Consider the following 27,878-nt stretch of genomic DNA (forward strand, 5'->3'; position numbering starts at 1 on the left):
ATATTAAAACTTGTGATGCTTTTTGTGGGAACCATTATTTTTTTTCCAGGATTCTTTGATGAACAGAAAGTTCAAAAGAACTGCATTTGATTAAAATAGAAACTTTTATAACATTACATACATCTTTACTGACACTTTTGATCAATTTAATGCATCCTTGATGAATAAAAGTATTCTTTTGTGGTGGACATTTGAATATTTATTTTATATAGTTAAATATTCACAACATTGTTTTGTAATCATGCAGAAAAAATGGTACAATTAAGTCAAAGGACTACAATAGATTCTTTATTTAGTCCATTTTTAACATCCACCCAACAACCCAAAAACAGAAGGGAGCGAAGGATCACGTGCGGATGAAGCCGTCAGGAATGATCCCAGCTGAGCTTTAAACCATACTGTGAAAACTATCACTGCAAATGACACTAAAACTATGCAGGTAGTGATGGGTGCTGGCATATTCTTAACATCTACTGGAAAGCCATGAATACATCAGTATAAAGAAGACTACAACAGAAAAGAAAACATTATTTTCAAAGCAGTTTTCATATTAGAAAAAAATTATAGTTGTATCCTCACTGAACATTTAAAGATAACCTATTAATAACATGATCAGGAATTACATCTGAGAAATAAAGTGCCTTTAGTCCACTGTAGTGTCGTCATGAACATCAGTAATGATCAGGTATAGCGCTGTAAACATGAACAAGTACCATGTTTCCACATTCAAACATAAATGCAAGACATGCGTTTCATGAATAAATACATTCAATCAAATGTTAAGCCACATGGAACAAGGGAGCAGAGGAGGAAAACTGACCCATGTGCTTTCAATCCATCACAGATTATAATGTAGAGAGATCATCCTGGGATTCACTTATTTAAACTGAAAACTCAGAGCGGGAATGTTGGCTTGATTGATGGACCCAAATGAAGTAAAACATTCGGCGCATAAGTTTCATTAACATCAATTCAACACTTGCACAGAAACGTTTCTTCTCCAATGATTTGCTGTGCGTTTGCATGGCTTTAGTGGTTAAGGCTTTGGGAGGCTCGTTTTAGTCACGGATCCTCCAGAAATCTCAATTATAGTTTCACTTACATGACACATAAACTTCTGGAACGGTTTCCTGTACGTATATAAAGCCTAAATACTGTATCAGTGCAATTTAGCCCAGATTAAACACGAGGAATCGGTGCTAATCTGGATAACCGATTCTAGAAACTTTAAAGTGAGTTTTTTACGTTTATTGTAATTTCATGGATCTGGGAGGATGTTGACAGAAACTCACTTATAATATGTGCATTTACTTTAATAACGAAGAATATGGATTCCAGTAATTGATGAGATAACAGACGTCATGTAGATGCGGTTTCATGAATAAGTGATATAATGATTGAGCTGTGAGAAGGGCTGGGCGATATAATGAATGTTCACACGTTACGACTGAATTAATGGCATTTAAACTTCAGCTGCAAGAACACCATTAGTGTGTGTGGTTGAACGACTGCAGATTTTTTTAAGTCGACAATTATGTGATTAAAGTCGTCGTTGACTAGTCGCTGATGACGTCATTAATGAAGAAATCAGCCTGAACCTGGACTGAGACTCGAACAGCACTGAACACAACGCTATCGCTCCTACATTACAGCTGATTTGATCAGTTCTTTTGTCTCAAAAGATTGAGCCACTGTAGTCACTTGAACGATGTCTTTAATAACTTTTCGGGGCCGGCAAGTGTCAATCCCTTAGAAGCCTATAGAGGAGTGATCCAGCTCTCAGATTTAATCAAAAATATCTTAATTTGTGTTCGGAAGATGAACGAAGGTCTTACAGGGTTGAAAAACATGAGGGAGAGTAAATACTGACAGAACTTTCATTTTTGGGTGAACTATCCCTTTAATCATCCAGATGATATAATCTTGTGGAGTGTGAGTGAGTGGATGTAAAATAGTCAACATTAGTGAGTGAGTGGATGTAAAATAGTCCACATTAGTGAGTGAGTGGATGTAAAATAGTCAACATTAGTGAGTGAGTGGATGTAAAATAGTCCACATTAGTGAGTGAGTGGATGTAAAGTAGTCCAAATTAGTGAGTGAGTGGATGTAAAGTAGTCCACATTAGTGAGTGAGTGAGTGGATGTAAAGTAGTCCACATTAGTGAGTGAGTGAGTGGATGTAAAGTAGTCCACATTAGTGAGTGAGTGGATGTAAAGTAGTCCACATTAGTGAGTGAGTGGATGTAAAGTAGTCCACATTAGTGAGTGAGTGAGTGGATGTAAAGTAGTCCACATTAGTGAGTGAGTGAGTGGATGTAAAGTAGTCCACATTAGTGAGTGAGTGGATGTAAAGTAGTCAACATTAGTGAGTGAGTGGATGTAAAATAGTCAACATTAGTGAGTGAGTGGATGTAAAGTAGTCCACATTAGTGAGTGAGTGGATGTAAAATAGTCAACATTAGTGAGTGAGTGAGTGGATGTAAAGTAGTCCACATTAGTGAGTGAGTGGATGTAAAGTAGTCCACATTAGTGAGTGAGTGGATGATGTAAAATAGTCAACATTAGTGAGTGAGTGGATGTAAAATAGTCAACATTAGTGAGTGAGTGGATGTAAAATAGTCAACATTAGTGAGTGAGTGGATGTAAAATAGTCAACATTAGTGAGTGATTGGATGTAAAATAGTCCACATTAGTGAGTGAGTGGATGTAAAGTAGTCAACATTAGTGAGTGAGTGGATGTAAAGTAGTCCACATTAGTGAGTGAGTGAGTGGATGTAAAGTAGTCCACATTAGTGAGTGAGTGAGTGAGTGGATGTAAAGTAGTCCACATTAGTGAGTGAGTGAGTGGATGTAAAGTAGTCCACATTAGTGAGTGAGTGAGTGGATGTAAAGTAGTCAACATTTGTGAGTGAGTGGATGTAAAATAGTCAACATTAGTGAGTGAGTGGATGTAAAATAGTCAACATTTGTGAGTGAGTGAGTGGATGTAAAGTAGTCCACATTAGTGAATGAGTGAGTGGATGTAAAGTAGTCCACATTAGTGAGTGAGTGAGTGGATGTAAAGTAGTCAACATTTGTGAGTGAGTGGATGTAAAATAGTCAACATTAGTGAGTGGATGTAAAGTAGTCCACATTAGTGAGTGAGTGGATGTAAAATAGTCAACATTAGTGAGTGAGTGGATGTAAAGTAGTCCACATTAGTGAGTGAGTGGATGTAAAGTAGTCAACATTAGTGAGTGATTGGATGTAAAATAGTCAACATTAGTGAGTGAGTGGATGTAAAGTAGTCCAAATTAGTGAGTGAGTGGATGTAAAGTAGTCCAAATTAGTGAGTGAGTGGATGTAAAGTAGTCAACATTAGTGAGTGAGTGAGTGAGTGGATGTAAAGTAGTCCACATTAGTGAGTGAGTGGATGTAAAGTAGTCCACATTAGTGAGTGAGTGGATGTAAAATAGTCAACATTAGTGAGTGAGTGGATGTAAAAATAGTCAACATTAGTGAGTGAGTGGATGTAAAGTAGTCCAAATTAGTGAGTGAGTGGATGTAAAGTAGTCCAAATTAGTGAGTGAGTGGATGTAAAGTAGTCAACATTAGTGAGTGAGTGAGTGAGTGGATGTAAAGTAGTCCACATGAGTGAGTGAGTGGATGTAAAGTAGTCCACATTAGTGAGTGAGTGGATGTAAAATAGTCAACATTAGTGAGTGAGTGGATGTAAAAATAGTCAACATTAGTGAGTGAGTGGATGTAAAGTAGTCCAAATTAGTGAGTGAGTGGATGTAAAGTAGTCAACATTAGTGAGTGAGTGAGTGAGTGGATGTAAAGTAGTCCACATTAGTGAGTGAGTGAGTGGATGTAAAGTAGTCAACATCAGTGAGTGAGTGAGTGAGTGGATGTAAAGTAGTCCACATTAGTGAGTGAGTGGATGTAAAGTAGTCCAAATTAGTGAGTGAGTGGATGTAAAGTAGTCAACATTAGTGAGTGAGTGAGTGAGTGGATGTAAAGTAGTCCACATTAGTGAGTGAGTGAGTGGATGTAAAGAAGTCAACATCAGTGAGTGAGTGAGTGAGTGGATGTAAAGTAGTCCACATTAGTGAGTGAGTGGATGTAAAGTAGTCCACATTAGTGAGTGAGTGGATGTAAAGTAGTCCACATTAGTGAGTGAGTGGATGTAAAGTAGTCCACATTAGTGAGTGAGTGGATGTAAAATAGTCAACATTTGTGAGTGAGTGGATGTAAAATAGTCAACATTTGTGAGTGAGTGGATGTAAAATAGTCAACATTAGTGAGTGAGTGGATGTAAAGTAGTCAACATTAGTGAGTGAGTGAGTGGATGTAAAATAGTCCACATTAGTGAGTGAGTGGATGTAAAGTAGTCCACATTAGTGAGTGAGTGAGCGGATGTAAAGTAGTCCACATTAGTGAGTGAGTGGATGTAAAGTAGTCAACATTAGTGAGTGAGTGGATGTAAAATAGTCAACATTTGTGAGTGAGTGAGTGGATGTAAAGTAGTCCACATTAGTGAGTGAGTGGATGTAAAATAGTCAACATTTGTGAGTGAGTGAGTGGATGTAAAGTAGTCAACATTAGTGAGTGAGTGAGTGGATGTAAAGTAGTCAACATTAGTGAGTGAGTGAGTGGATGTAAAATAGTCCACATTAGTGAGTGAGTGGATGTAAAATAGTCAACATTAGTGAGTGAGTGAGTGGATGTAAAGTAGTCCACATTAGTGAGTGAGTGAGTGGATGTAAAGTAGTCAACATTAGTGAGTGAGTGGATGTAAAATAGTCAACATTAGTGAGTGAGTGGATGTAAAGTAGTCCACATTAGTGAGTGAGTGGATGTAAAGTAGTCCACATTAGTGAGTGAGTGAGTGGATGTAAAGTAGTCCACATTAGTGAGTGAGTGGATGTAAAATAGTCAACATTAGTGAGTGAGTGAGTGGATGTAAAGTAGTCCACATTAGTGAGTGAGTGGATGACAAACTTATGGAGGAAGAGGTCACTGACCTCAAGGTAAATCTTTATATACTTCACGTTATTTTAATGAGATATATAAACCGTAAAATTGAAAACAAAAGCAATACTTTAATGTAATTATGGGCATTTTTGTAATTTTTTTCTCAAGTACTGGATATCTCGGTAAAACGATTAATGGATTAATTGGGCTGGGTTGTTCTGCTCGTCATGACGATAAAAGCATTTTAATTAAAACATACCGTAGATGAAAATTTGATAAGAAAATAAATTCTTGTTATTATTAATTATGCATCAATGTTTTTGAAAAAGAAACTCTATAAGAATATGATTATTTCCATTAACTCAATAGGTTAGAACTCAATAACTCATATTTAAGAATTCAAATCTTTTAGTAAAAAAATAGTACAACAATATATGTAAACAAATATTGATGTTTAGTTTTTGTTACATTGGCGCATATGAATGAAAATGATTAAAAATAATTTATAATATAATTGCAATTTTGTTCATTTAATTAAAAAAATGATTTTTACTGCATTTTAGTGTGAACATTTGGATGCATAAATGACTACAATGGCTTTTTGAAAAGAAAAACAGTTTTATGCCACTTCAAAGTAGATGCATATATATTAAGATGAATGTGAAATATCTCCATAGAGGCTTAATAATATCAATATATATTTTTAGTAGCTATATCGCCCAGCCCTAGCAGTGTATGATGATGTCGTATGCTTTAATATCTGAAGCGTTGCCAGCTGTCAGCAAATGAATAATAATAAAAAAGTTAAACTTCCTTATTCCAAAACAATATGTTTACATAATTCCATCTCTTGCATTTGGTATTGAGTTAGAATATGACAGAGTCTCAGAAGAGAATACTGATGCATATCAATGATGTTGATTTCATATGAAATAATATCTAAAAATCGGACTCGTTCAACCATTTACGAACGCTATTTACATTTCGTACAAGTAGAAACATTTTGGCACTGTGTTAAATGTCATGGATTTAAGTAAGTCATTACTTTACTACATTTCTCATACAAAAATACCTATAAGAACATATGGGTTGAACTTCTTGACACTGTTCATATAAGAAACAAATGAACATTACTTTTAAGGGAAGATTGCAAATGATGCATCTCCAACAATACGAACATATTGCACAAACGATGAACAGTCCAAATGCACAAATGGTGTGTTTCTTGTGTAATTAATCTCATTAGAGTATTACCCTGCTGTGTACCACATCAAATAATGCACATCTGTGAGAAAATAGATTCGCTTTTCATTTCAATTTTGAGCCACAATCATTGTTAAAATGAGAGGACGGGGCAGTGTCCAAAAGATTTTAAGACGCGTACAAAAATAGTTTAACACACCTCCAATTTACTGTCACTCACTTCTAGGACACGGTCAAGCCACTTCTGCGCCAGTAGAGCATATCGTGTCACATTTCCTCTGTGATTCTGATCGATGCTGCTATTGGCGCAGAAATTCAGCATGTAATGTAAAAACGAGTGTGTGAAGCAGTTGCAGCCAGCAGAACACTCACACACACTCATGCACAGGAGTCCGTGACGTACGATACACAGAATATGATCACAGGCCGCTCTACAGGAGTCTGCAGCCGCCGAACGGGTTTTTCGTTTTCTTCGTCCTCTGCTTGTTTGGTCGCAGGTTGATGACATCACGCCCGTTCTGATCGCTGGTGTTCGGGTTCGGATGAGTGCCGCCGGAAGTGTTAAAAACACCTGGGAAAAAAAAAAAGAGCAGGAAACTATATACAAATGCACGATCATGCTACACCTGAAGTTTCATAGACACTGGCACTGGTGTTTAAATATGCACAAAATAAAACCTATTAATTAAAGTAGGTGTCAAGGTGTGCTCGGTTAGCTTTGACCCAAGTCAAAATATAAATAAATAATTATATATATATATATATATATATATATCTTCTATTCACCAAGGATGTATTTATTTGATGAAAAATTCAAAATTCATTCAAACAGTATTATTGTGGAATATTATTACAATTGAAAATAAGTGTTTTATATGTGAATATATAGTAAAGTGTAATTTATTTCTGTGATCAAAGCTTAATTTTCAGCATCATTACTCCAGTCTTCAGTGTCACATGATCCTTCAGAAATCATTCTAAAATGATGAGATGATGTTCAAGAAACATTTATGATTATTATCAATGTTCATCAAGTTCAGTCTCACCTATTTTATTGCTGGATGTGTGAACAACCTCGCTGTCCTCCGCTGACTGTTGCTTGAGTCGATGCAGATATTTGTCAGCTAGATACTTAAAAACTACAACAAATAATTTGTGTTATTTTATAATAAAGCATAATCAGATTTGTGAGAGGAAAAGCTTCATCACTCACCTTCATTGACGTTGAGATCTTCCTTCACTGATGTGCGATAGAATCTCAGTTTCAGCCTCTTAGCCAGACCTTCAGCCTCTTCACTGAAACAACACACACACACACACACACACACACACACACACACACACACACACACACACACACACACACACACACACACACACACACACACACACACAGTTAGTGATGTCACTAACCAGGAGGAATGTTGTGTAGTCCCTACCAGCCATTTGTTGTAGTCCTTAAAAATAAATTTCTGTAAAAGAAAATATCTCCCTTTGATTTGAAATTTGAGTGTCGTAACTTTGCAGATGTTTTTTATGCTCAAACAGCAACATTACACACTAACTAAAGTTAGAAAAGTGAAATCATAATCAACCACCCCTTTAACTGGCTACTCTCTGCTGTCTCAGACGGCGACATCATCTCCTGTCGACCACCGTAACTTCTGTTGGGTGCAATTCGCAACCTCACCACTAGATGATGCTAAAATGACACAGTGCACCTTTAAAGAGCATCACTGACTCTTACTTCTTGATCACCGTGTCGTCCAGCAGATCGATCTTGTTCTGCACCAGGACCGTGGGAATGTCGCCCACCTCCATCTCCACCTTCTCCCTCCAGCTGCCGATGGCCTCGAACGAGTCTCTGTCGGTGGTGGAGAACACCAGCACACACGCCTGAGCTCCTGCGGGACCGATCACACGTCACACACACACACAAACACACACACACAACAGAGACAGCCCAGTATGGGAACACACTCTCACCTCTGTAATAGGCCTTGGTGATGGCGTCAAACTCCTCCTGTCCTGCCGTGTCCCACAACATCAATCTCACGTCCTCGTCGTTCACTCTGGAACACATGCAAACAACCTCAAAATTCATATATTCACAGGTCTAATAGCTACACTCTAAAAAACAGGGTTTAAAATGGGTTTTCACAGCAAAGCCTTAGAAAAACTACTTTGGGTTCCCAAAAGAACCTTTCAGTGAACAGTTATTAGGAAAAGAACCATTTTTTTCTAATATAAAGAGGTGTAACAATATATCGCAATACAAAAATGCAATATATGTATCGCAGATAGTAATTTTATGTATCGTGTACAATTCACACACAATAAAAATTACTATAGTGTGTGAAAAATAATTAAAGGGCCCCTATTATGGATTTTTGAAAATGACCTTTCATGTAACGTGTAACATAGCTCTAAAAGAATGAAAACATCCTGCAAAGTTTTAAATCTGAAAGTGCACCATATATAAAGTTATTGTCCTTCAAAAGTAAGAGTCGACTCTGAGTCAATGAAATGAATCGTTTTTCAAACGAGTCATAAGCCGCTTCGTTGTGATGTCAAGACATACATTAGCATGTTACCCGCCCACTTATTAGCCAGTTTTTTTCACTGCCCAAGGACGAGCATGTGAAGAATCAGTGGTTAAAGTTAATCTTTACCACGATACCACAGCAATATAATCCTAAACTTTTGCTGTGTTCCCTTTATTTTACTGACGACTTCTTCTCAAATCTCGGAGTTCGATGCAGGATTCGCAAACCGCTTGCTCTTGAAAGACGGTGTTCAAAATACTTAGTTTTGAGTTTTATATTGTGCATGTCTCCTGCTAACTGGTTAACTCACATTATTACTGTCTTAAGGCCGTTGCACACTGATTCCGAAATCTTCGTATGCGTTTTTTTCGTTTTCGTGATTCGGTGGCTCTGAATTGTCAAAACATCATTCAAACTGCTTGCTACGGATGCGAAAAACACAGAAAATCGAACCCAATCCGAATTTTTTTATGACGGATGAGAGTTTCGGAGGCAGTGTGTAAGCGTGATTGACATAACGTGAGGATAGAATTTTTTTTTTAACGTGCGAAAATTTCGGATGCGAATTTCGGACTCAGTGTGTAATGGCCTTTACTGAAATACTTCTGCTAATCAGTTATGGGCCACTATTACCTAAAACTGTGTCTATTAATGCAGATTGTGTTGTTCGCACTACTTTGAGGAAAGATTAAGCATGGAGCAAGATTTGTTTTACCAACGTTTATGTTACATCAGTCATTAACGCTAGAGCTCGGCTAATGTATTCAGGCCCGGACTGGCCATCGGGAGCACCGGGAGAATACCCGGTGGCCTGGCGACTAATTTGGCCTGCTGCCAGCCAGCGTTTCTTTATTTATTTTTTATTTATTATTTTATATTACTACCTTTACCAGTGATCATTTTCGAATTCGTCATTCAATACAATTATTATTAATAATAATAATAATAATAAATAAAATCACGAATCTGTTAAGTCTTGACTGGCAAGGCTAACTTACAATTCGACTTTACGCCTCAGCCAAACGGTTAAACAAAAAATGCGAGCAGCGCCCGATGATGGAGAGAAAACGGGTGGAGCAGAGAGGGAAAGGGGAAAGAAAGAGAAAGCACTCCAAAAATAAGCAGCAAAATGTTGCAAAATTACTGCCTGTTCAGGCCTTCAAGGTCAGTTTCATCTGTAAATACTGTCCTTTTTTCTTTGTTAACTCGTCTACATTCGTGGAGAAATCAAAACAAATGAGTGAAACAGCACACAGAAAACTCACAGAAGAAATGTACTGAGGTAAAAATTCGAATTGTTTTTTTATTTTATATATAACATATGATTTAGTTTAACATAACACAACTAAGGGAGCTGTTTTGCTGAATATTATCACGATTGAAAATGTTACATTGAATTTATTGTTCAATAAACAAGTAGCGTAGTTAATATTTAATATTAAGTTACTTACATTTTAGACACAAACAATATTAACTGTTTTTGTTCTATTTCACCGACGAAAATAGTTCCAAAGGAAAGCAACAGCAGCGCGGTATTTTGTTACTGAATGATTCAGCGTTTTGAACAAATCTTTTGTTGATTGACTCAATGACTCACTAATCAAGACGGTCACTTGCCGCCACCTATTGGCGGTTTAGATTAATGTTTAAATATTGCATTTTTTTATGTGTATATTCAAACATTTACTTAAAACATCAATCTCATAACAGCATTTATTGCAGTTGTAATTTTGCAGTGCAAATTATTTAATTTGATGGGTAACAGCCCTATAGTGTCTTATTATTATAACTGAATTTATTGATCAAATGTAAGAATTTACATGAAAGATGATGCAAACATTTAATAAGGTGATAAAAAATATTTGTATTAATAATTTTATTAAATTTATTGAATACATTTATTTAATTAAAAAGTCTTACACAACCTGCTGACCTTCTAAGCAAACATTTTTGTTTAACCTCTCTTCTGCAGTTTATATACATTTTTGAGTGAGAAGTAGAGAGGAAACAGCTGGACTTCTAGAGTAAATGCTTGCATAACGTTATGTGCAAACCCATTTGATATTAGGACTGCTTTACTTCTAGGTTGGTTGTTTATGTTTTTATGTTATGGTCATACTGTGAAATAAATGTAAAAACAGGGTTGTCCGTGTTTCTAAATTTTATTTGGGTGGATGGCCATGATGGGTGTAGGATTTCCCGGCCTGAAATTGTGTCCCAGTCCGGCCCTGCATACATGCACTGTTATTTATACAGTTTACACGTGTTCACCGCAATATATTCGAAAAATACTCAGTAAATAAATGAGTACAAGTAAAATAATCGGTTTGTTGATGGACATGCACTTGTTAATGCTGATGGTGAGGAATTACAGTTGCAACATCTCATAATGTTCCTCAAACTGAGTAGTGTGTCACTGAGAAACGTCCTGCTCGAGTCGTCCTTGCGATGGAGGTTCGGGTTGAATAACTAACGTTAGTTCTTCCAGTGTTTCATCATCGGACTCGCGCTCGCATTGATATGGTAAAATAGACGTCGTTGTTCGTTACTATGTTTAGTTTACGGTGTAGGAAGCCTCAGGACACGCAGAGCTGTTATGGCAATGGCCGTTTTTGTTTTCGACACGTGCTGTATGCGGTAAACCAATCACAAAAGACTGAGCTGTCTGGCCAATCAGAGCAGAGTACCTCGCGGAAAGGAGGGATTTAGAGGAATTGATTATTCTGACGAGTCGTTTGCGAATCATTAAAAATGTGGTGATGTGCAAATTATGAGGAAATGAAACAGTTTTTTGACCTTTTTGATGCATGTAAACCTGTTGTAGGAGACTCCAAAACAACATTAGGAAACCTTAAAACAGCATAATACCGGCACTTTAAAGTTTTTAGAGTTTTACTGTCAGTTCTACATTAAACTACTATATATAATGTTGAATATGATGTATAATAATGCAATGGGGGAATATTTGTGGGTCCTGATAATGCCAAATGTCTTGTTACCAGTAAAAAGTGACCAACATTATTTTAATTATATCTAGTCAGTGAAAGAGTGAGAGCATATTCGTCTAAAATAATTCTGTGTTTTCAGCTTCAGAATCATGAATATGTTTATTCTGGTGTCTCTATTGTCCTGTTCATTGGGTTTCCAGCACCAAGTCCAAGCCTATTCATTTACACACACGATTTAAAAGCAAATTTAGCATTTTTATCAACAGTACTTTTCTGTTAACCTGTTACCATATATCTTGGAGATCGCAATAATATTGTATTGTGAGTTCAATATCGTGATATGAATCTAATCATGACATGAGGGTATCGTTACACCCCTAAATATAAAGAACCTTTTTTTCCAGTATAAAGAACCTTTGTGGAATGGATTAAAATATTCTTCATTGTCAATAAAATAGTGAATAGACTGTTGGAAAAAGTATTTAAAACGCAACAGTTACATCAAATAATTGGGTCATTCACTACTTAGACTAGTCAAGACTGGTCATAACTTTAAGTCAGTTACATAAAAAGATAGATTGGTCTAATTTTAATCCAAGAAGTAAGACTGTAAGCCCTAATTAACTGCTTGTTGGTCAGACTAATTCTTAAGACTAATCTTAAAGGGATTGTTCGACCAAAAGAAAAAATGTATATATATATATATCCCATAGTTTACTCACTCTGAAACCCATCCTAGCTGTATATGAGTTTCTTCTTTCAGCCAAACACAATCAGAGTTATATTAAAAAATATACTGTCTTTATAATGGGAGTGAATGGTACATTACATTTTGAAGCCCCAAAAAATCGCATATATAAATTATGTAATTAAACAAGTAATCCATTATTATTATTATTATTATTATTAAAGGCCTACTGGAGCGAAACGATGCATTTTGTGAGAAAAATATCCAGATGTATAACTTTATAATAAACCATAATCACTGGCTTCGGGGTAATGGCATAAAAATTGATAATTTTCTTACAAAAATTTGTATTAACCCCTGCAGTCGTATGGATTACTTTTATGATGGATGGATGCACTTTTTTTGAGCATCTAAGGTACCACTCAGTCCCATTATAAAACTTGGATGAGGCTGCATATTTTTTAATATAACTCCGATTGTGTTTGGCTAAAAGAAGAAAGTCATTTACAGCTAGGATGGCTTAAGGGTGAGTAAATTATGGGATAATTTTGGTTGAATTAACCCTTTAGGTTAGCGGCTATGTTCATGCAACTGGTCCCCGCTTTCGCTCTCAGTTTGAGTAAGCTTTGAAACCGATGAAGCCACTGACAGCTCATTTGTTCCTCGTTTCGTTTTATGTGTACAACCAGTAAACCGCACAGATTTTCTCTGGCGTTCCCTGCTGATGTCACATCTCACGTTATAATAGCTGGAAGGAGACTGAGATCCAGGAACTACACGTTTGTGTCGTCTACTTTCCCAAGGGGTTGCCTGAGCATCACCGCATGTTATCTGTCATTTCCCATATTTAAATGGAAACAGGAAACGTGCTTGTTCAGTTAAAGTGTTAAATCATCTCTCTCATGTTTACTGGCATTTACTTGTGTTTATGTGACCACTTTAGGCTGTTTGAGTGGCATGTACAGTACGCATGAGTGGAATACTGAACATACTGTAGTACAGCCTATATGCAAAAAGCAGCATACGAAACATAGATGGGCGGTACTGCCAAAATATATCTCAGTATGAAAATTCAATATCACAACAACAGAGTATGTCAAATGGGGTTAAAAAAATGTAAAGGCTGCTTGACCATTTTTGATTTTCTTCATTTCTTTTGAGTGATTATAATGGAAGCATGTTTTTTTTTTAAAGTCGGAATTACAAGACATCAACTTGCAATTGTGATATATGAAGTCAGAAGGATTACGAGATATAGTCTAAACTCAGAACTGTGAGAAAAAAGTCAGAATTGCGAGATATAAACTCAACGGTAACACTTTACAATAAGGTTCATTAGTTAACATTAGTTAATGCACTGACTAACATGAACTAACAATGAGCAATACATTTGTTACTGCGTTTATTAATATTTGTTAAATGTTAGTTAATAAAAACGCAGTTTGTTTGTTCATGTTAGTTCACAGTGCATTAACTAATGTTAACAAATACAACCTTTGATTTTAATAATGAATTAGTAAATGTTGAAATGAACATTAACTAAGATTAATAAATGCTGTTCATTCTTAGTTCATGTTAACTAAAGTAGTTAACTAATGAAACCTTATTGTAAAGTGTTACTAACTCAAGCAAGCAAAAAGTCAGAATTACGAGATATAAACTCACAGTCACACTTTAGATTAGATTAGTGTCCAATTCTCACTATTAACTAACTATTAACTACGACTTTTGCCTCAATAAACTCCTAATTAAAGCTTATTAATAGTTAGTGAGGTTGTAAAGTTTATATATTGGGTGGATTAAGGTATGTAGAATATCATGCAGAATAAGGCATTAATATGTGCTTTATAAGTACTAATAAAAAGCCAATATCCTAGTAATATGCAAGCTAATAAACAACTAGTTAATAGTGAGAATTGGAGCCTAAACTAAAGTGTTACCAAACTCAAACTGTGAGAAAAAAAAAGTCAGAATTGCAGAACTGCATGAACGCTCACAGCCAGAGGAGAGTTTGCAAATCATGGCGAGAGACGGCGTAAAATTACCGAACACAATGATTGGACGAACATTTCTTGGTCCTGAAACAGGGCTGCATGATGTATCGTATAGAGTCGCACAGACAGCACACAAACACCCAATTCAGTTCTCTTTCGCCTGGACTTGTGCTTGAATGGACACATACATGCAAAATTATGCTAACTCAGTGTAAACAGTGGCTTACGTGAACAAACAATTGAGAAAGAAAATGGATGCGTATCATTATATTGGATCTGTGCATTCGCTCTTAAAGTGACAGCGGCGTAATATTCCTGCTGCCTCTGTTTCATTAATGTTATCAAACAACAAAATACAAAGAGTAAATCCCTTTTGTAGCTGTAACAAAGATGAATTATATTTCAATTATACAGTGAAGATTATGCAGTGTTATTTAACAGTTGATTACTCAATTTATGCACTAGGGATGCTAACCGATGACCGTTTGACCGATGGTTGACCGTATCAACGTTAACCGATCAAAGTTGTCGGTAGCTGTTGTTTTCTTAAATGAGGCGCGGCAATGTTTCAAATGAGCTTCTAACGCTAGACTAACGCCCTTTATTTTCAACCTTGTACCCAAACCATTTCGAAACTACGGAGCCATTTGTCCTCCGATTACATACAAGCTCCTCGCGCCGCGTTTGCGGGACTCATGTTTCGCGCTGTAGGGGATTTAAAAAAAGTGACGTGAGTGGAAGGGCGGCGCTGGAGCAGTGTGTGTGTGTGTGTGTGTGTGTGTGTGTGTGTGTGTGTGTGTGTGTGTGTGTGTGTGTGTGTGTGTGTGGGAGGCAGAGCGGCAGAGAGATGCGACAGAGTTGCGAAATTGCAGGCGCAGCTTGAAATGGCTGTTATTTCAAATAGCGTGTCATATTTTAAACTAATCGGTTAACCGGTTTCAACCGGTTAATGAGACTAGGTGGTCGGTCAAAATTTTTTTTAGTTTTCGCCATCCCTATTATGCGCCCGAATACTGTTTATTTAATTTGTATCGTTGTTCTATTGTATTTATCTAGGCTTGTAATTTGTTTTGTTTATTATTTTCTATGCAGATTCTCTCCCCTACAAAATCACTGAATGATTCATTCTTTCCAAATAGAGCTATTCAAGTAAACTGGAGATTTTTTTTTTCATATCGCAATAAAGATTGCAGAAAAACTAAATATCGCAATGTCAGTTTTTACCAACATCGTGCAGCCCTATCCTGAGACTTTCACAGAAGATATATGGTACATTTTTCAATATTAAGACCACTCATATTATTGACTCCTCAGGATGTGAAGAGAGTTCCAACCAGTATAACAAAAAGTGTTTACAAAAAACAATTGCTACTCTGCCCTGGCTTTAAGCGAGAAAGTGTAAAAAAAAGTGCAGTTTTACAATGCGCTGTAAAACTGATTTTCAGATTGCACTGGTTGCAGAGCTACGGCTAGAAGAATTCAGGGGCTATTTTATTATGTGCTTTAAAAACTACAATGGTCCAATTGAGATGGATTAACTCAAACTGGTTTATATAACATACCTATTAATGGATAATCTGGAAAATTAGAAAAAATTAACATACTTATTCAGAATGTGATGGCTGCAATGAAATTATCAGATTATTCATAACAAAGGAAATGATGCGTCTTACATCAGTGCAAAATCAGCTTCATAGTATCAGTTTGGAGTTAAAAACAAAACTCAAAATGTCACAATAACAACAGCCCAGCCATTTAAAACAGACTAAAACTGTGCTTCGCCTGTTACTTAGCAGTTTTTCCTCACCTTCACTTGTTTGTCCCGCTCTGTATTTATACATTGTTTCTTGTAAATAATTCTTGAAAATGTCAATAATGTAAAAAAGCAGTTCTGTCCACTGAATATATCTACTGTATAATATACCAGTCTATAATATACGTTTTATTCAGCAGCAAGATGTTTTTTAAATCACATTTGATATGACATCTGGTTAATTTTGTAAATCTGTAAAAGGAAGGTCAGGGTGAATGCTTTGCATTGTGGGATACGTCTATGATGTGATATACACAGCTTCTATACCACACATTCTGGCAAATGCAGTAGATCATATGGGTTTCCCATGCAGAAAGTGTGCATTCTGTGCTCTGGTTTACATACAGCAAAATACGATGCATTAGTAATGATGATAGTATGCTATCCCACATATCGTCTTGGTTCTTCCTGGTGCAAAGAGATAAAAATGGCATTTAAAAAAAAAAAGAGCATCGAAGAAATACAGCCAGCCTTAAAGGGCAAAATGGCCTTCACCACTGGCAAAATGAGCTTTCAGTAAAACCTGGCCGTCTCTACAGAAGAATGGCGAGAAAATTAAATCGTTGCTACCTGACTAAAGAAAACAAGAGAAAAAGGCTGTTGTCCCTTGTGTTCCCTTTTGCCAAATAGGTAAGAAAACGGCCACACCCATTATGCACTGGGCAAGTTTACCATCCCAGGCCACTCCCACCAGTCTGCTATAGATCCGCTTCCCAGTCAAACACCGCCTTGCTTTAGTAGAAAATACTTCTTAGGAAACTTTTTCATAATGGTGTCGACTAGTATTTTTCCCAGGTGCAAGAATTCAAAGAGTTAATGTTTAGCGGGAGTGAGTTACTTTCAGTTTCAGGGAAGGATCACTAATTCACATTTTGAAATTATGGTAATTATCACATGGTGAGAATGCAGCAATAGTGATAAACCTACTACCCTTATAATAACTGTTCTGTTAATAACCCTCTGTCGATCCGACTGTCTGTGGGCGGGGATACGAACATGAGGAAGTATAATCGGTAGTTTTCATGAAAGTCCCGTCAAATCCCTTATGCTGACAAATAAACATGAATTTCTCAGTCCATGGAGAACGAGTAATCATTGTTTATTTACATATACTACCTACACTGTAACAATACAAAGTGGATTGAAAATCGGCTCTAATGCGGTACATCTGCAAATGACAGAGCAATTGTGTTCAAACACAGAACCCAAAAGCTGTGCATGAGAACTCATAAAAGCATTTCAAAGCGTAAAACTAAAGCATGCATACATTATCTGTCTCTCCAGAAAGTCGACCCCAATGGTCTTCTTGTAGTCCTTGGTGAAGATGCCCTTGCAGTATCGCTGAATCATACTGGACTTGCCGACCGCTCCGTTGCCCACCACCACCACCTTGATGGCCACTTCCATGTCCTCTTCCAGCATGGCTGGATCTGTGTGGGATTCACTTCACTTTAGAGCTTCTGCTGTGGGATCTGCTCAACTCTAGCCTGTTTTAGGAGAGATCAGTCATAATCACACACGTCATGACGCATTAGGTGTTACTTAAAGGGTCATGAAGAAACCCCAAAACACATTTTTTAAGATGTGAACCGATGTTTGCACATCACTGAAAACACTAAAAGCACTCATAAATGTTACCAATAAGTGGAAATTGGTTATTTTATAGCCTACACAATTTTATAACAACATGCGTGCGCAAGAGAGCGTTTTTTTGTGCGGAACGCCACAATGAGTTCGCAACGCGGATCATATCGTTCATATACGGACCGGAGCAAGTACGTCAAAGTTTTTTATGGACATATTTCATATACTCTCTAGTGCTCTAAGCATGAACCAGCACCGTGTGTGCGCACATGTCTTCTTCAAATGAAATATGTGCAAATAAGGACACTGATATTGCCATACGTCTGATCGTGAACTCGATGACACGATTAATTATTCTGATACACAGAAGACAATGACGTATATCGACAATTCAAAGAACAATGGATAAAAAGTACCTATGTCTTTATTTTTTCTGTGTTAAACTGACGCGTCATTTGTTCAGAGACTGTAAATGTAGTGCTCGTAAATGTCATGAAAATATTATTATTAGACCTTTTAAATTTTCTTCCGTATTTCTCCCTCGTTTCGGAAGTTTATTTTATAAGGTTGGATTTTTAACCCTCAACTCTTATTTTTCTCTCCGAGGTCATATTTTAATATTCATGTCTGTATGATGGGTGTGTTGCAGGTCTGTGTTTTATTGGTTGTCTCCCCTCTTCTCACCATCTACACTCTCACTTTTCCACAGGTTTACACGCCCATTTTTTGAGACTTTTTCCAGGTGTGAACGACCAGGCTAAAACAGGGGGGTTTCATGACGTTTTAAACATACTTTTGCAAAACAACAATAAAGAGTATTTTGGGTCAGGCATGGCACACTTTCCATTGAATAAGACAGCTGTCGCTCTGGGGAGTTTCCCACAGCATGATGTTTTGATTTATTTATTTTGAACCATTTTTTTTTTTTTACTGTGATTTATAAGCACAAAGAAGAATTTGTCCCAAAATTTTCCTTACTGTAATGCATCTGGACATTTAATTTTGAGTTTGTTAGTGATTTTTAGTATTCTCAGTGGTGATTGCGATTAATATAACGCAAAGACATCTGACTGAAAACAGCTTAAAATTGAAGAGAAGTGCAACAAAAACTACCATAATGTAGAAATGGTTGATTTTAATAATATATTAAATAATAATAATAATATATTGTTAACACTTTACAATTAGGTTCATTAGTTAACATTAGTTAACTAGATTAATTAGCATGAACTAATAATGAACTGCACTTCCCTTTCAGTTCGGTCACTTTCGGCGTAGTCGGACGTACCGTACTGATTGTAATCACGCTTAGGGAGCCTGTCATCTTCGAGTATTGATAATACGAGCCAATGCACATTGGCTTGCTAGATTTGCAACTCACACTCTGCCCCGCGGCGAGGGTATAAATACGGAAGCGGATGTGTTGGTGTTTCAACTAGGGGTGCGCCGATCCGATACTCAGTATCGGTATTGCTCCGATACTACCACTATTTGCCGGATCGGGTATCACCAGACGAGACCATCCAAATCCGATCCGATATTGTATAGCCTACGTATGTTATTGTTATACAACACAAAAGGCACAAAAACATTATAAAGCACTATAATATTTTCGTGTACTGTAATCCAAGATTTCTGAAGCCATTACATATAGTTTAATGTGAGGTACAGATTTAAATCGTTAAATTAACCTTCACCTAAGTGCTTCCCTCCGCTGCGGCTGTCAGTCATTCTCAGCACTCAAACAGCGCGTCGCGCTCGGGTAAAACAGTCAACACGATGAAACACTCTCCAAGATGAGTCAATGTTCCTATTATTATACTGTAGATATGTAGATAAAGGTCTATGGTTTGCATAAAAGGACTTTAACGTGCTGGAGTTTCACATGTTACTTTCACCCGGGTGTTTGTTAGATCACAACACAACTCCTCAGTGATCACAACACTGGAGTAGAGAGCGATATAATTGCTCTTCAAATGCACATTAACTGAAATTTAAAACTGTTAAAAGGCTCAAACTAATGAATAAATAAAGAAACATATGTAGATCTTACTTTTGTGCTTTGAACTTTTCAATGCGACGCGCTGCGCGCCGTGACTCCATGTTGCTTCGAGCGCATCGTTCTGCGCACGGGATTCGCATAAGGTTTCGTGCCGCTCTGAATATTAGCCTTTCATATTACAATACTTTTGCGCAATGGCAGTTTATTGATAGCCTTAGTTGTTCTGTCCAATCTATGTATCATATGTTGCTGCTTCATTAAAAAGTTGCGCTTAAAATTTTCAAATAAATGTATTTTAATTATATAGTATATATTTTGTCTGTATTGTTTTACAAAGTAAGGAAAATAATGTTTAAGTCAAGCTTTGATGCCTTTAACAAAAGAATAATCCCAGTCTCTTCCCCACAGTGAGGCATACAGATACAGTTTATTAGGTAATTTGGCACTGTTTTTTTAATTATTATTTTAGTATCGGATCGGATCGGTATCGGCCAATACTGAGTCCCAGGTATCGGAATCGGTATCAGAGGCAAAAAAAGCGGATCGTGCCACCCCTAGTTTCAACGAGCGAGTGTGTCGGTGCTTCTTCTGGAAGTCTCTTCCGGTGCTGGTGTTTCTACAGCACGAGTTCAGCGTTGATCTCGAGCTTCTCCCGTCTGCCGGGGGCCCTTTACAAGCTTCCGTTCAAGATGCTAACGCAGAAACGAATTTTCGAGTGCATCCGTCCCTAAGATTGGTTTGCAACATTCGACCTGAAGGACCCCTACTTTTATGTCTCCATTCTCCCGCGACACAGGCAATTCCTGCGCTTTGCGTTCGAGGGTCGAGCATATCAGTACAAAGTCCTACCCTGTGGGCTGGCCCTGTCGTCCCGCGTCTTTACGAAGGTCGCGATTCCTCCCCTGAGAGAGCGTGGTGTTTGTGTCCTCAACTATCTCGACGACTGGCTGATACTAGTTAAGTCTCGGGAGCAGTTGTGCGAGCACAGGGATTTGCTGCTCCAGCATATCAGTCAGTTGGGTCTTCAGGTACACTGGGAAAAGAGCAAACTAGCCCCCATGCAGAGGAACTCTTATCACAGTATGGAGCTGGACTCGGTCCACCAGACGGCACACCTCACAGAGAAACGTGGCCGGTCGATGCTGAACGGCTTGAATACCATCAAGAGCAGAACAGTGGTCTCACTGAAACGTTTTCAGAGGCTCCTGGGGCATATGGCATACGCAGCCGCAGTAACGCCGCTGGGTTTGCTTCATATGAGACCGCTTCAGCACTGGCTTCAAGGCCGAGTCCCGAGATGGGCTTGGCAGAGAGGCACGCTCTGTGTGACAATCACCCCGGCCTGCCGCCAAACCCTCTGCTCGTGGTCAGCTCGTTTCTCCGGGCCGAAGTGCTCCTAGGAAAAGTGTCCAGGTATGCTGTGGTCTCCACAAATGCCCCTAACACCGGCTGGGACGCCACGAACAACGGGCATGCAGTAGCGGGGATCTGGACGGGTCCCCAACTGCATTGGCACATCAAATGCCTAAAGTTGCTAACAGTTCACCTTGCTCTGAGATGCCTCAAAACGCCGCTGCTTGGGCAAGCATGTGCTGGCCCATACGGACAACACTGCGACCGTTGCGTACATCAACCATCAATGTGGTCTACGCTCTCCTTGCATGTCACAACCCGCCCGCCACCTCCTCCTATGGAGTCTGAAGTTGTTTCGTGCCACTTATATCCGGGCCTGCTCAATCGTACCGCCGACGAGCTCTCACGACAGCCTGTGGCCCAGGGAGAGTGGCGACTCCATCCCCAAGCAGTCCAGCTGATTTGGGACCACTTCGAGGCCACACAGATAGATCTGTTTGCCTCTCTGGACTCGCCCCATTGCCAGTAGGCATGTGCCGGTATCAAATTTTCATGCTGCGATTAATTGATTGAGCTTTTATCACGGTATACGGTATTATCACGATATTTTAATTGCACAAGAGAAACAGACGGATTGGGGGTATCTAAAAAAAAACTTGCATCACAATGTGTAATTGTGATTGTCAAAACATTAATTTTATTTTTTAGTGACAACATGTTATAATGTTTACATGGTTACTGAGGCTACTGTTTGTATTATTGCTTAACACAATTTTCATGATTTCAATTAAATTCTTGGATTTAATTTCAATCTTGATTCAATATTGACTCATTTGGATAAATATTAGGTAGGCTACAGTAGATACCCTGCATTTAAATGTTTCTCAAGAAAAAATATATCTCACATAATGCTGTAAACATACAGAGAGAAATTAAATATAATGCATACAATATAAATATAATAATAATAATATAAATATAAAAATGTAATATGCCGTAATTTTCATTATAATAACAATTATATAATGACAAGTAAACATATATTAAAATAATATAGTGCACATATTTAGCAAAATACTCCTCTCTATAGCTATTTTCTTATAGTCAACTAACATTAAATGGCTTTCCTGAGGTAAATGTAACGTTCTGTGACATAATTGTTCTCCTGCAGTGTTATTGACCTCTTTCCGTGGTTGAAAAACACTGATTGATCGAAAGTACGTACCTTTCGGTGGGTTGTACTGTATCTTTAATAAAAAGTAACAGATGATCGGTTTACTTGATCTGAGGCGCGCAATCTGTCACGTCATTTACAAGCACCAAAACAGTATTTATTGTCTGAATTTCGTTAGAAAACCTGAGAGCTGATATTTTTTTCATATCAAAAGTAACCTGCTCTGTCTAGTCTGTCGGTGTCAGTGTCCTCTTTGCTCCGCGATTTTTCTCTGCGTGAGAAAATGGATGTGTGGCGCGAGACCGTGTGAAAGTGTCAATTGCGTGAGTCTCAAGCTGCTGAATGCGTGAGAGTTGGCAGCCATGCGGGGGATAAATAGTCGGCAGCGTTCCTCCTTCCGCCGTGCTTCTTCTCCATGTGAGGATTGTTTACATTAGACTAGAGTGCGCACTGCATGCACACAGTGCTTATACATGTGATGTGGGGATTGTTTACATCAAAGTGCACATGTGTTTTGCGCAGCATATACGCATTGTTTTTTAAGCGGTTGATGGAAAATAAGCTGATGCGCGTTCTAAAAATCTAAATTCGGATCTATTATTTTCACGGTATTTCGAAGTCCCCGCGATAACAATATCGTGCATATTCATTACCGCGATTTATCGCATTACCGAATACCGGCACATGTCTAATTGCCAGTTGTTTTACTCCCTGACAGAGGGGACCCTCGGCATGGATGCACTGGCACACAGCTGGCCCGGGGCCTCCGCAAGTATGTGTTTCCCCCAGTGAGCCTTCTTGCACAAACACTGTGCAAAGTCAGGGAGGAAGAGGATCAGGTCTTGCTAGTTGCCCCTTATTAACCCAACCGGATCTGGTTCCCTGAACTGATGCTCCTCCCGACAGCCCCTCTCTGACCCATTCATCTCAGGGAACACCTCCTCTCTCAGAGACGGGGCACCGTATAGCACCCGCGTCCAGACCTCTGGAAACTCCATGTCTGGTCCCACACACTTCGGCAGTCGGACATGGCGTAGTGTCTGATGACAGGCCTATACTTGTATGCATTGGTGGAACCTGAGCTAGTCTGGGTCTAGAGGTTGACCGATTCATCGGTTTTGCCGATATATCGGTACCGATAGTTGATTGGTGGAACTATCGTTATCGGCAAAAAATCCATACCGATACTTTTTCCAGGTTGAGTCCGTTGCTGGAGCGGCTGACTACGTCGAACGTTTGTCCCGTCGCCACTATAGCTGGACAACCGTTGACTCCGGCCTCCGCTCGGCTCCTCAGCGAAAAACAAATGGTGCGTGCATCCGCTTCCGTATTTATACCCGCGCCGCGGAGCACGAGTTGCAAATCTCACACACCAATGTGCAATGGCTCGTTTTATCAATACTCGAAGATGACAGGCTCCCTAAGCGTGATCCCAATCAGTACAGTACCTCCGACTACATCTCCGTTCCCTGCTTCAGGGAATGAGGGTTACGTAACCGAGACGCTATACAGCATTAATTAATAATCTTATGTTGTTGATTTCAACATTTACTAATACTTTATTCAAATCTTGTTAACATTAGTTAATGCACTGTGAACTAACTTGAACAAACAATGAATAGCTGTATTTTTATCAACTAACATTACCAAAGATTAACAAATACAGTAACAAATGTATTGCTCATGGTTAGTTCATGTTAGTTAATACATTAACTAATTTCAACTAATGAACCTTATTGTAAAGTGTTACCAATATATTTTTGTTTTAAGGGCATAAGAATTTGTGGGAATATGTACTTAATTGTCATGAGAAAATTTCTAAAAATAGGAAACATTTCATAAGCAAAGAGGAATTTTAACTAGGCTATTTCTTTTGATTTTGGGGTAAAATACGACTAGACATGATTTTGACAGGTTTCATAAGATTCGCTAAGGCCGAGCTTTCACCCCCAAAATAACTTGTTTGCAAATCAACACTGCATTGATTCAACAACTATAATCATCAAAACTGTCTATTTTCCTGGCCTTGAATCTACAGAAGGGTAGAAATTATTGTTGTCACGATACTGTAATTTTCTCATTTTGAGACGATACCTAAAATGATATAGATATTCTATATACCATTTTTGATACCACGTGGAAAAACTGCCATAGATATTTTTTTTTATATTATCTTATAATTTTTTGCCCATCTATTGAAAGTGTAATGAATTTTTTTTTAAGCTTCAAAAAGTAACACACTGTACACAGTAATCCATGTGAATCAAGCTGTTTAATCAGTCTTCTGAAGAGACAAGATCATATTTTCATATTTGAAATCACCAATGAAATCTGACAACGGTCTCATAAATTTTGTTTCTAATCTCCCAAATTGTGACCAAAATTCCAAAAATTAATCAATTATGAAAACATTTCTATAAGCAGCTCTACAGAAGACAATAGCATCATCATTCAGCTCAAATAATTTCAGTGCTGAATGATTCAGTTCAATAACTGTGGTGATGTTGTAAAGTTCATTAAGTTTTAAATTAATTCGATTCAGCTATAAAGCAGCTCTACAGAAGACAATAGTGAAATCAAATTCCCTCATTTAATTAAATTAAATTAAATGAGGGAATTGAACTGAGACAAGATGATTGACAGGGCAGTTTAAACAGTGACAGGATGCATTTAACTAAGTGACATTTAAGTAGTTTGTCCCGAAGCTTGTCTTTTCTTCTGCTACACACTCAAAATTATATACTTTTCTTCACACAATCAGTACTTTAGGTCAGTAGGTGACTTGGGACACACACAATAGTTTTGTCTACACCAGGAGCCTTGAGTCTTGAATGCTGTATAGATAGCAGCGAGACACTACCGCTTCATATTAGGTTACATTAGCAAGCCTCCCACGTTTCTCCTGAGTAACTAAATACATCAGCTAACCTGACACAACAATAACCATATCCATGAGTCTCACAGCAGACCTCATATCTCCACGGGATATTCTTCCATAAAACACACTCCCAAAAGTATGCTGCCCTGCCCATATGGTTAAGATAAAAATCTATATCTGTAGATTAATGTTCTTTTTGATATATACTGTTGTAGACATTTAGTTGGATTTCTAATACTTTACAATACATTGGTAACACTTTACAATAAGGTTTGTTAGTTACTAACTACATTAACATGACCTAATAATGAACTGTGCACATGCAGCATTTATTAATCTTTGTTAATTTCAACATTTACTAATACTTTATTCAAATCTTGTTAACATTAGTTAATAATGCACTGTGAACTAACATGAACAAACAATGAGCAGCTTGATTTTTTATTAACTAACATTAACAAAGATTAATAAATACTGTAACAAATGTATTGCTCATTGTTAGTTCATGTTATTTAGGCTACTAACTAATAAACCGTATTGTAAGGTTTTACCAATATACATTTACAGATCAATATAAACTAAACAACTATTTTATAAATGTGTTTTAAATGCATTTGACAGACAAGATTAGATTTCTTCCTTTCGTTTGGTTCGGCTTTTAGAACAAAAGATGAATCAGTGTTGTTTCTTGACAGGTGTTTCTGAAAGAGTGTGTTACACTGAGATCCACGTAACCAGGGAAGTGTGTGTGTGTTACATGATGTATGAATGTATATGGCAGGTGGACACGCTGAACCCTAAAATATAAATTTATGACACTATTAAGAGAGCCATGCCTGTTTAAAGCAGCTGTTAGTGGTCAAATTACAAACATCGATCACAAAACGTCTTACACAGGATTACATGTGTTGCAGTTAGACCATTTAAGAGATCTATACAGTACTTTGCTTATTACGCAAACAAAAAGTGTCAAAAACATTGGAGGAAACGGCTCATATCACAGTACCATGTATCCATTTGTATCCATCACCATGTTTTTAGCATATATTCATTTAACGTGGTATAAGATACTACTCCAAATCACAAAAATTGCAAGGAACCCCCATATCTTTAGTAGTTAAAAACAAATCCTTGCGAGATATTGAGTAATATTAATCAACAACAAACTAACTAACTGTACATAGGTTTAGGTTTAGCTGGTTGTAATTTTGCATAGTGTAGGCTACTGTTACTACTATAGTAAGTACATGTAACAAGGACACTGTGAGATAAAGTGTTACCAACAGTACTGTGGTGGAACGTTCTCAGAGGTTTAGCTCAAAGGTTTGGCTCAAAGTTAGAAAGCGTTTTTAAGTTACATTCTTCAGTTACAAGTTACGTTATTTGGTCTTAAATTATCTTCCCAAAACGTTAGCATGATATTTATAAGTAATTCGCAAAACGGTTTTCGTCTGAAATGTTTTAGTTGATCAAATGTTTTTTTTTTTTTCAAATGTGTTTTCAGAACGTTCAGAGAACGTTTAGGAGTAACTTAACGTCCCCATAATGTTTGCAGGATCCAGGATGATCAAATGGAATGTTTTATATTAACGTTCGCATAATAAAAAAACCCCGTTAAAAACAGGTAACGTTAGTTTCGAACGTTCAGAGAACTTTCAGGAAAAAACGTTTGAATAACTTAAAGGGAACGTTAGGAACGTTCTTAGAACATAGGATGTGTTAGCTGGGATGGCGAAGTGATGTGTCTGATGGCATGATACTCCGTTATAAAGACGTACTGAACGATTATTAATAAGTATTTGGATCGTACATAAAATAATTTCATGGTACATTTTGTTAGTGAGAAAGGGAACGCGGTGTCTTACCTGCATTCGTGTTACCAGGTTACATTACATGATTTCGTCTCTGAAGATCCGACACGAGTATAATAATAAACGCGATCTGTCCAGGAAGATCCACGCACGCACACAGCTCTAGTGATTTATGAACACACACATCTGCTGAATGTAAATATTACACAGCTGCATGAAGAGAGCTTTTAATCCGCACAGTTTATCAAAGGAGTGGCCTCCTCCTTCTCCTTCTTTACTGCTCTCTCTCTCTCTCTCTCTCTCTCTCTCTCTCTCTCTCTCTCTCTCTCTCTCTCTCTCTCTATTCAGCCTGGATGATCCAATATCAAACAAGCTCCGAGGAAGCAAATGTCAACAGATACAGATGGGAACAGATGTAGCGGAGAGTCTTAACGTGTTTTGCGGTCATTCACGACTATCGTTGCTGTGTGTTTCGCATCTGTGTTGACCGCAGCAACAGTAACGCGTGAAGCGCGAGACCACTCTGCGATATCGGTCTGTCGCCCACCAAAAACACCCTTTTCAAAATAAAAGCCATTTCATTTATTTAATTGTATTTAGTCACCAAAATTGACAATTCATGATTTGTTTAAATGGAATATTGCAGTATTTGATATAAATTATTTACACGTGCACAAATTTTTTAATTTGTCTTCATAATCCCTACTCAAAATAACTTCTCCTCTTGTTGCTGCAAGATCTCTTCTCTTCTCTGATGACATGTTTACTGGTGCAAGGGTGGGACACTTTCGACCAATAGCAAACCACAACATCTAATCAATTCCCCATGAACAAAATCCTGTCCTACATTTCTTCTTGTTCGAGAAGCCGTTTCTCACGGATATACGTCACAGTATAGAAAAAAAGAATATTGCAACTTCTGTTTCATG

The 27,878-nt window shown here is 37.7% G+C and overlaps 1 protein-coding gene across 1 annotated transcript; it reads right to left on the reverse strand.

Annotated features, from left to right (window-relative positions):
* Nucleotides 1-266: 266 nt before the first annotated feature.
* Nucleotides 267-27,452, reverse strand: rab23 (RAB23, member RAS oncogene family). Its single transcript, XM_077223989.1, has 7 exons — nucleotides 27,004-27,452; nucleotides 17,415-17,634; nucleotides 8,145-8,230; nucleotides 7,906-8,062; nucleotides 7,372-7,454; nucleotides 7,205-7,297; nucleotides 267-6,729 (listed from the first exon to the last, which is right to left on the reverse strand). Exons 2-7 carry the CDS (start codon nucleotides 17,567-17,569, stop codon nucleotides 6,590-6,592), a joined length of 714 nt encoding a protein of 237 aa, XP_077080104.1. The 5' UTR covers nucleotides 17,570-17,634; nucleotides 27,004-27,452; the 3' UTR covers nucleotides 267-6,589.
* Nucleotides 27,453-27,878: the final 426 nt, after the last annotated feature.

This window comes from Siphateles boraxobius, unplaced genomic scaffold, assembly GCF_051911475.1.
Source record: "Siphateles boraxobius isolate OS27281-9 unplaced genomic scaffold, OSU_SipBor_1 122, whole genome shotgun sequence".
In the NCBI taxonomy this organism is placed as follows: Eukaryota; Metazoa; Chordata; class Actinopteri; order Cypriniformes; family Leuciscidae; genus Siphateles; species Siphateles boraxobius.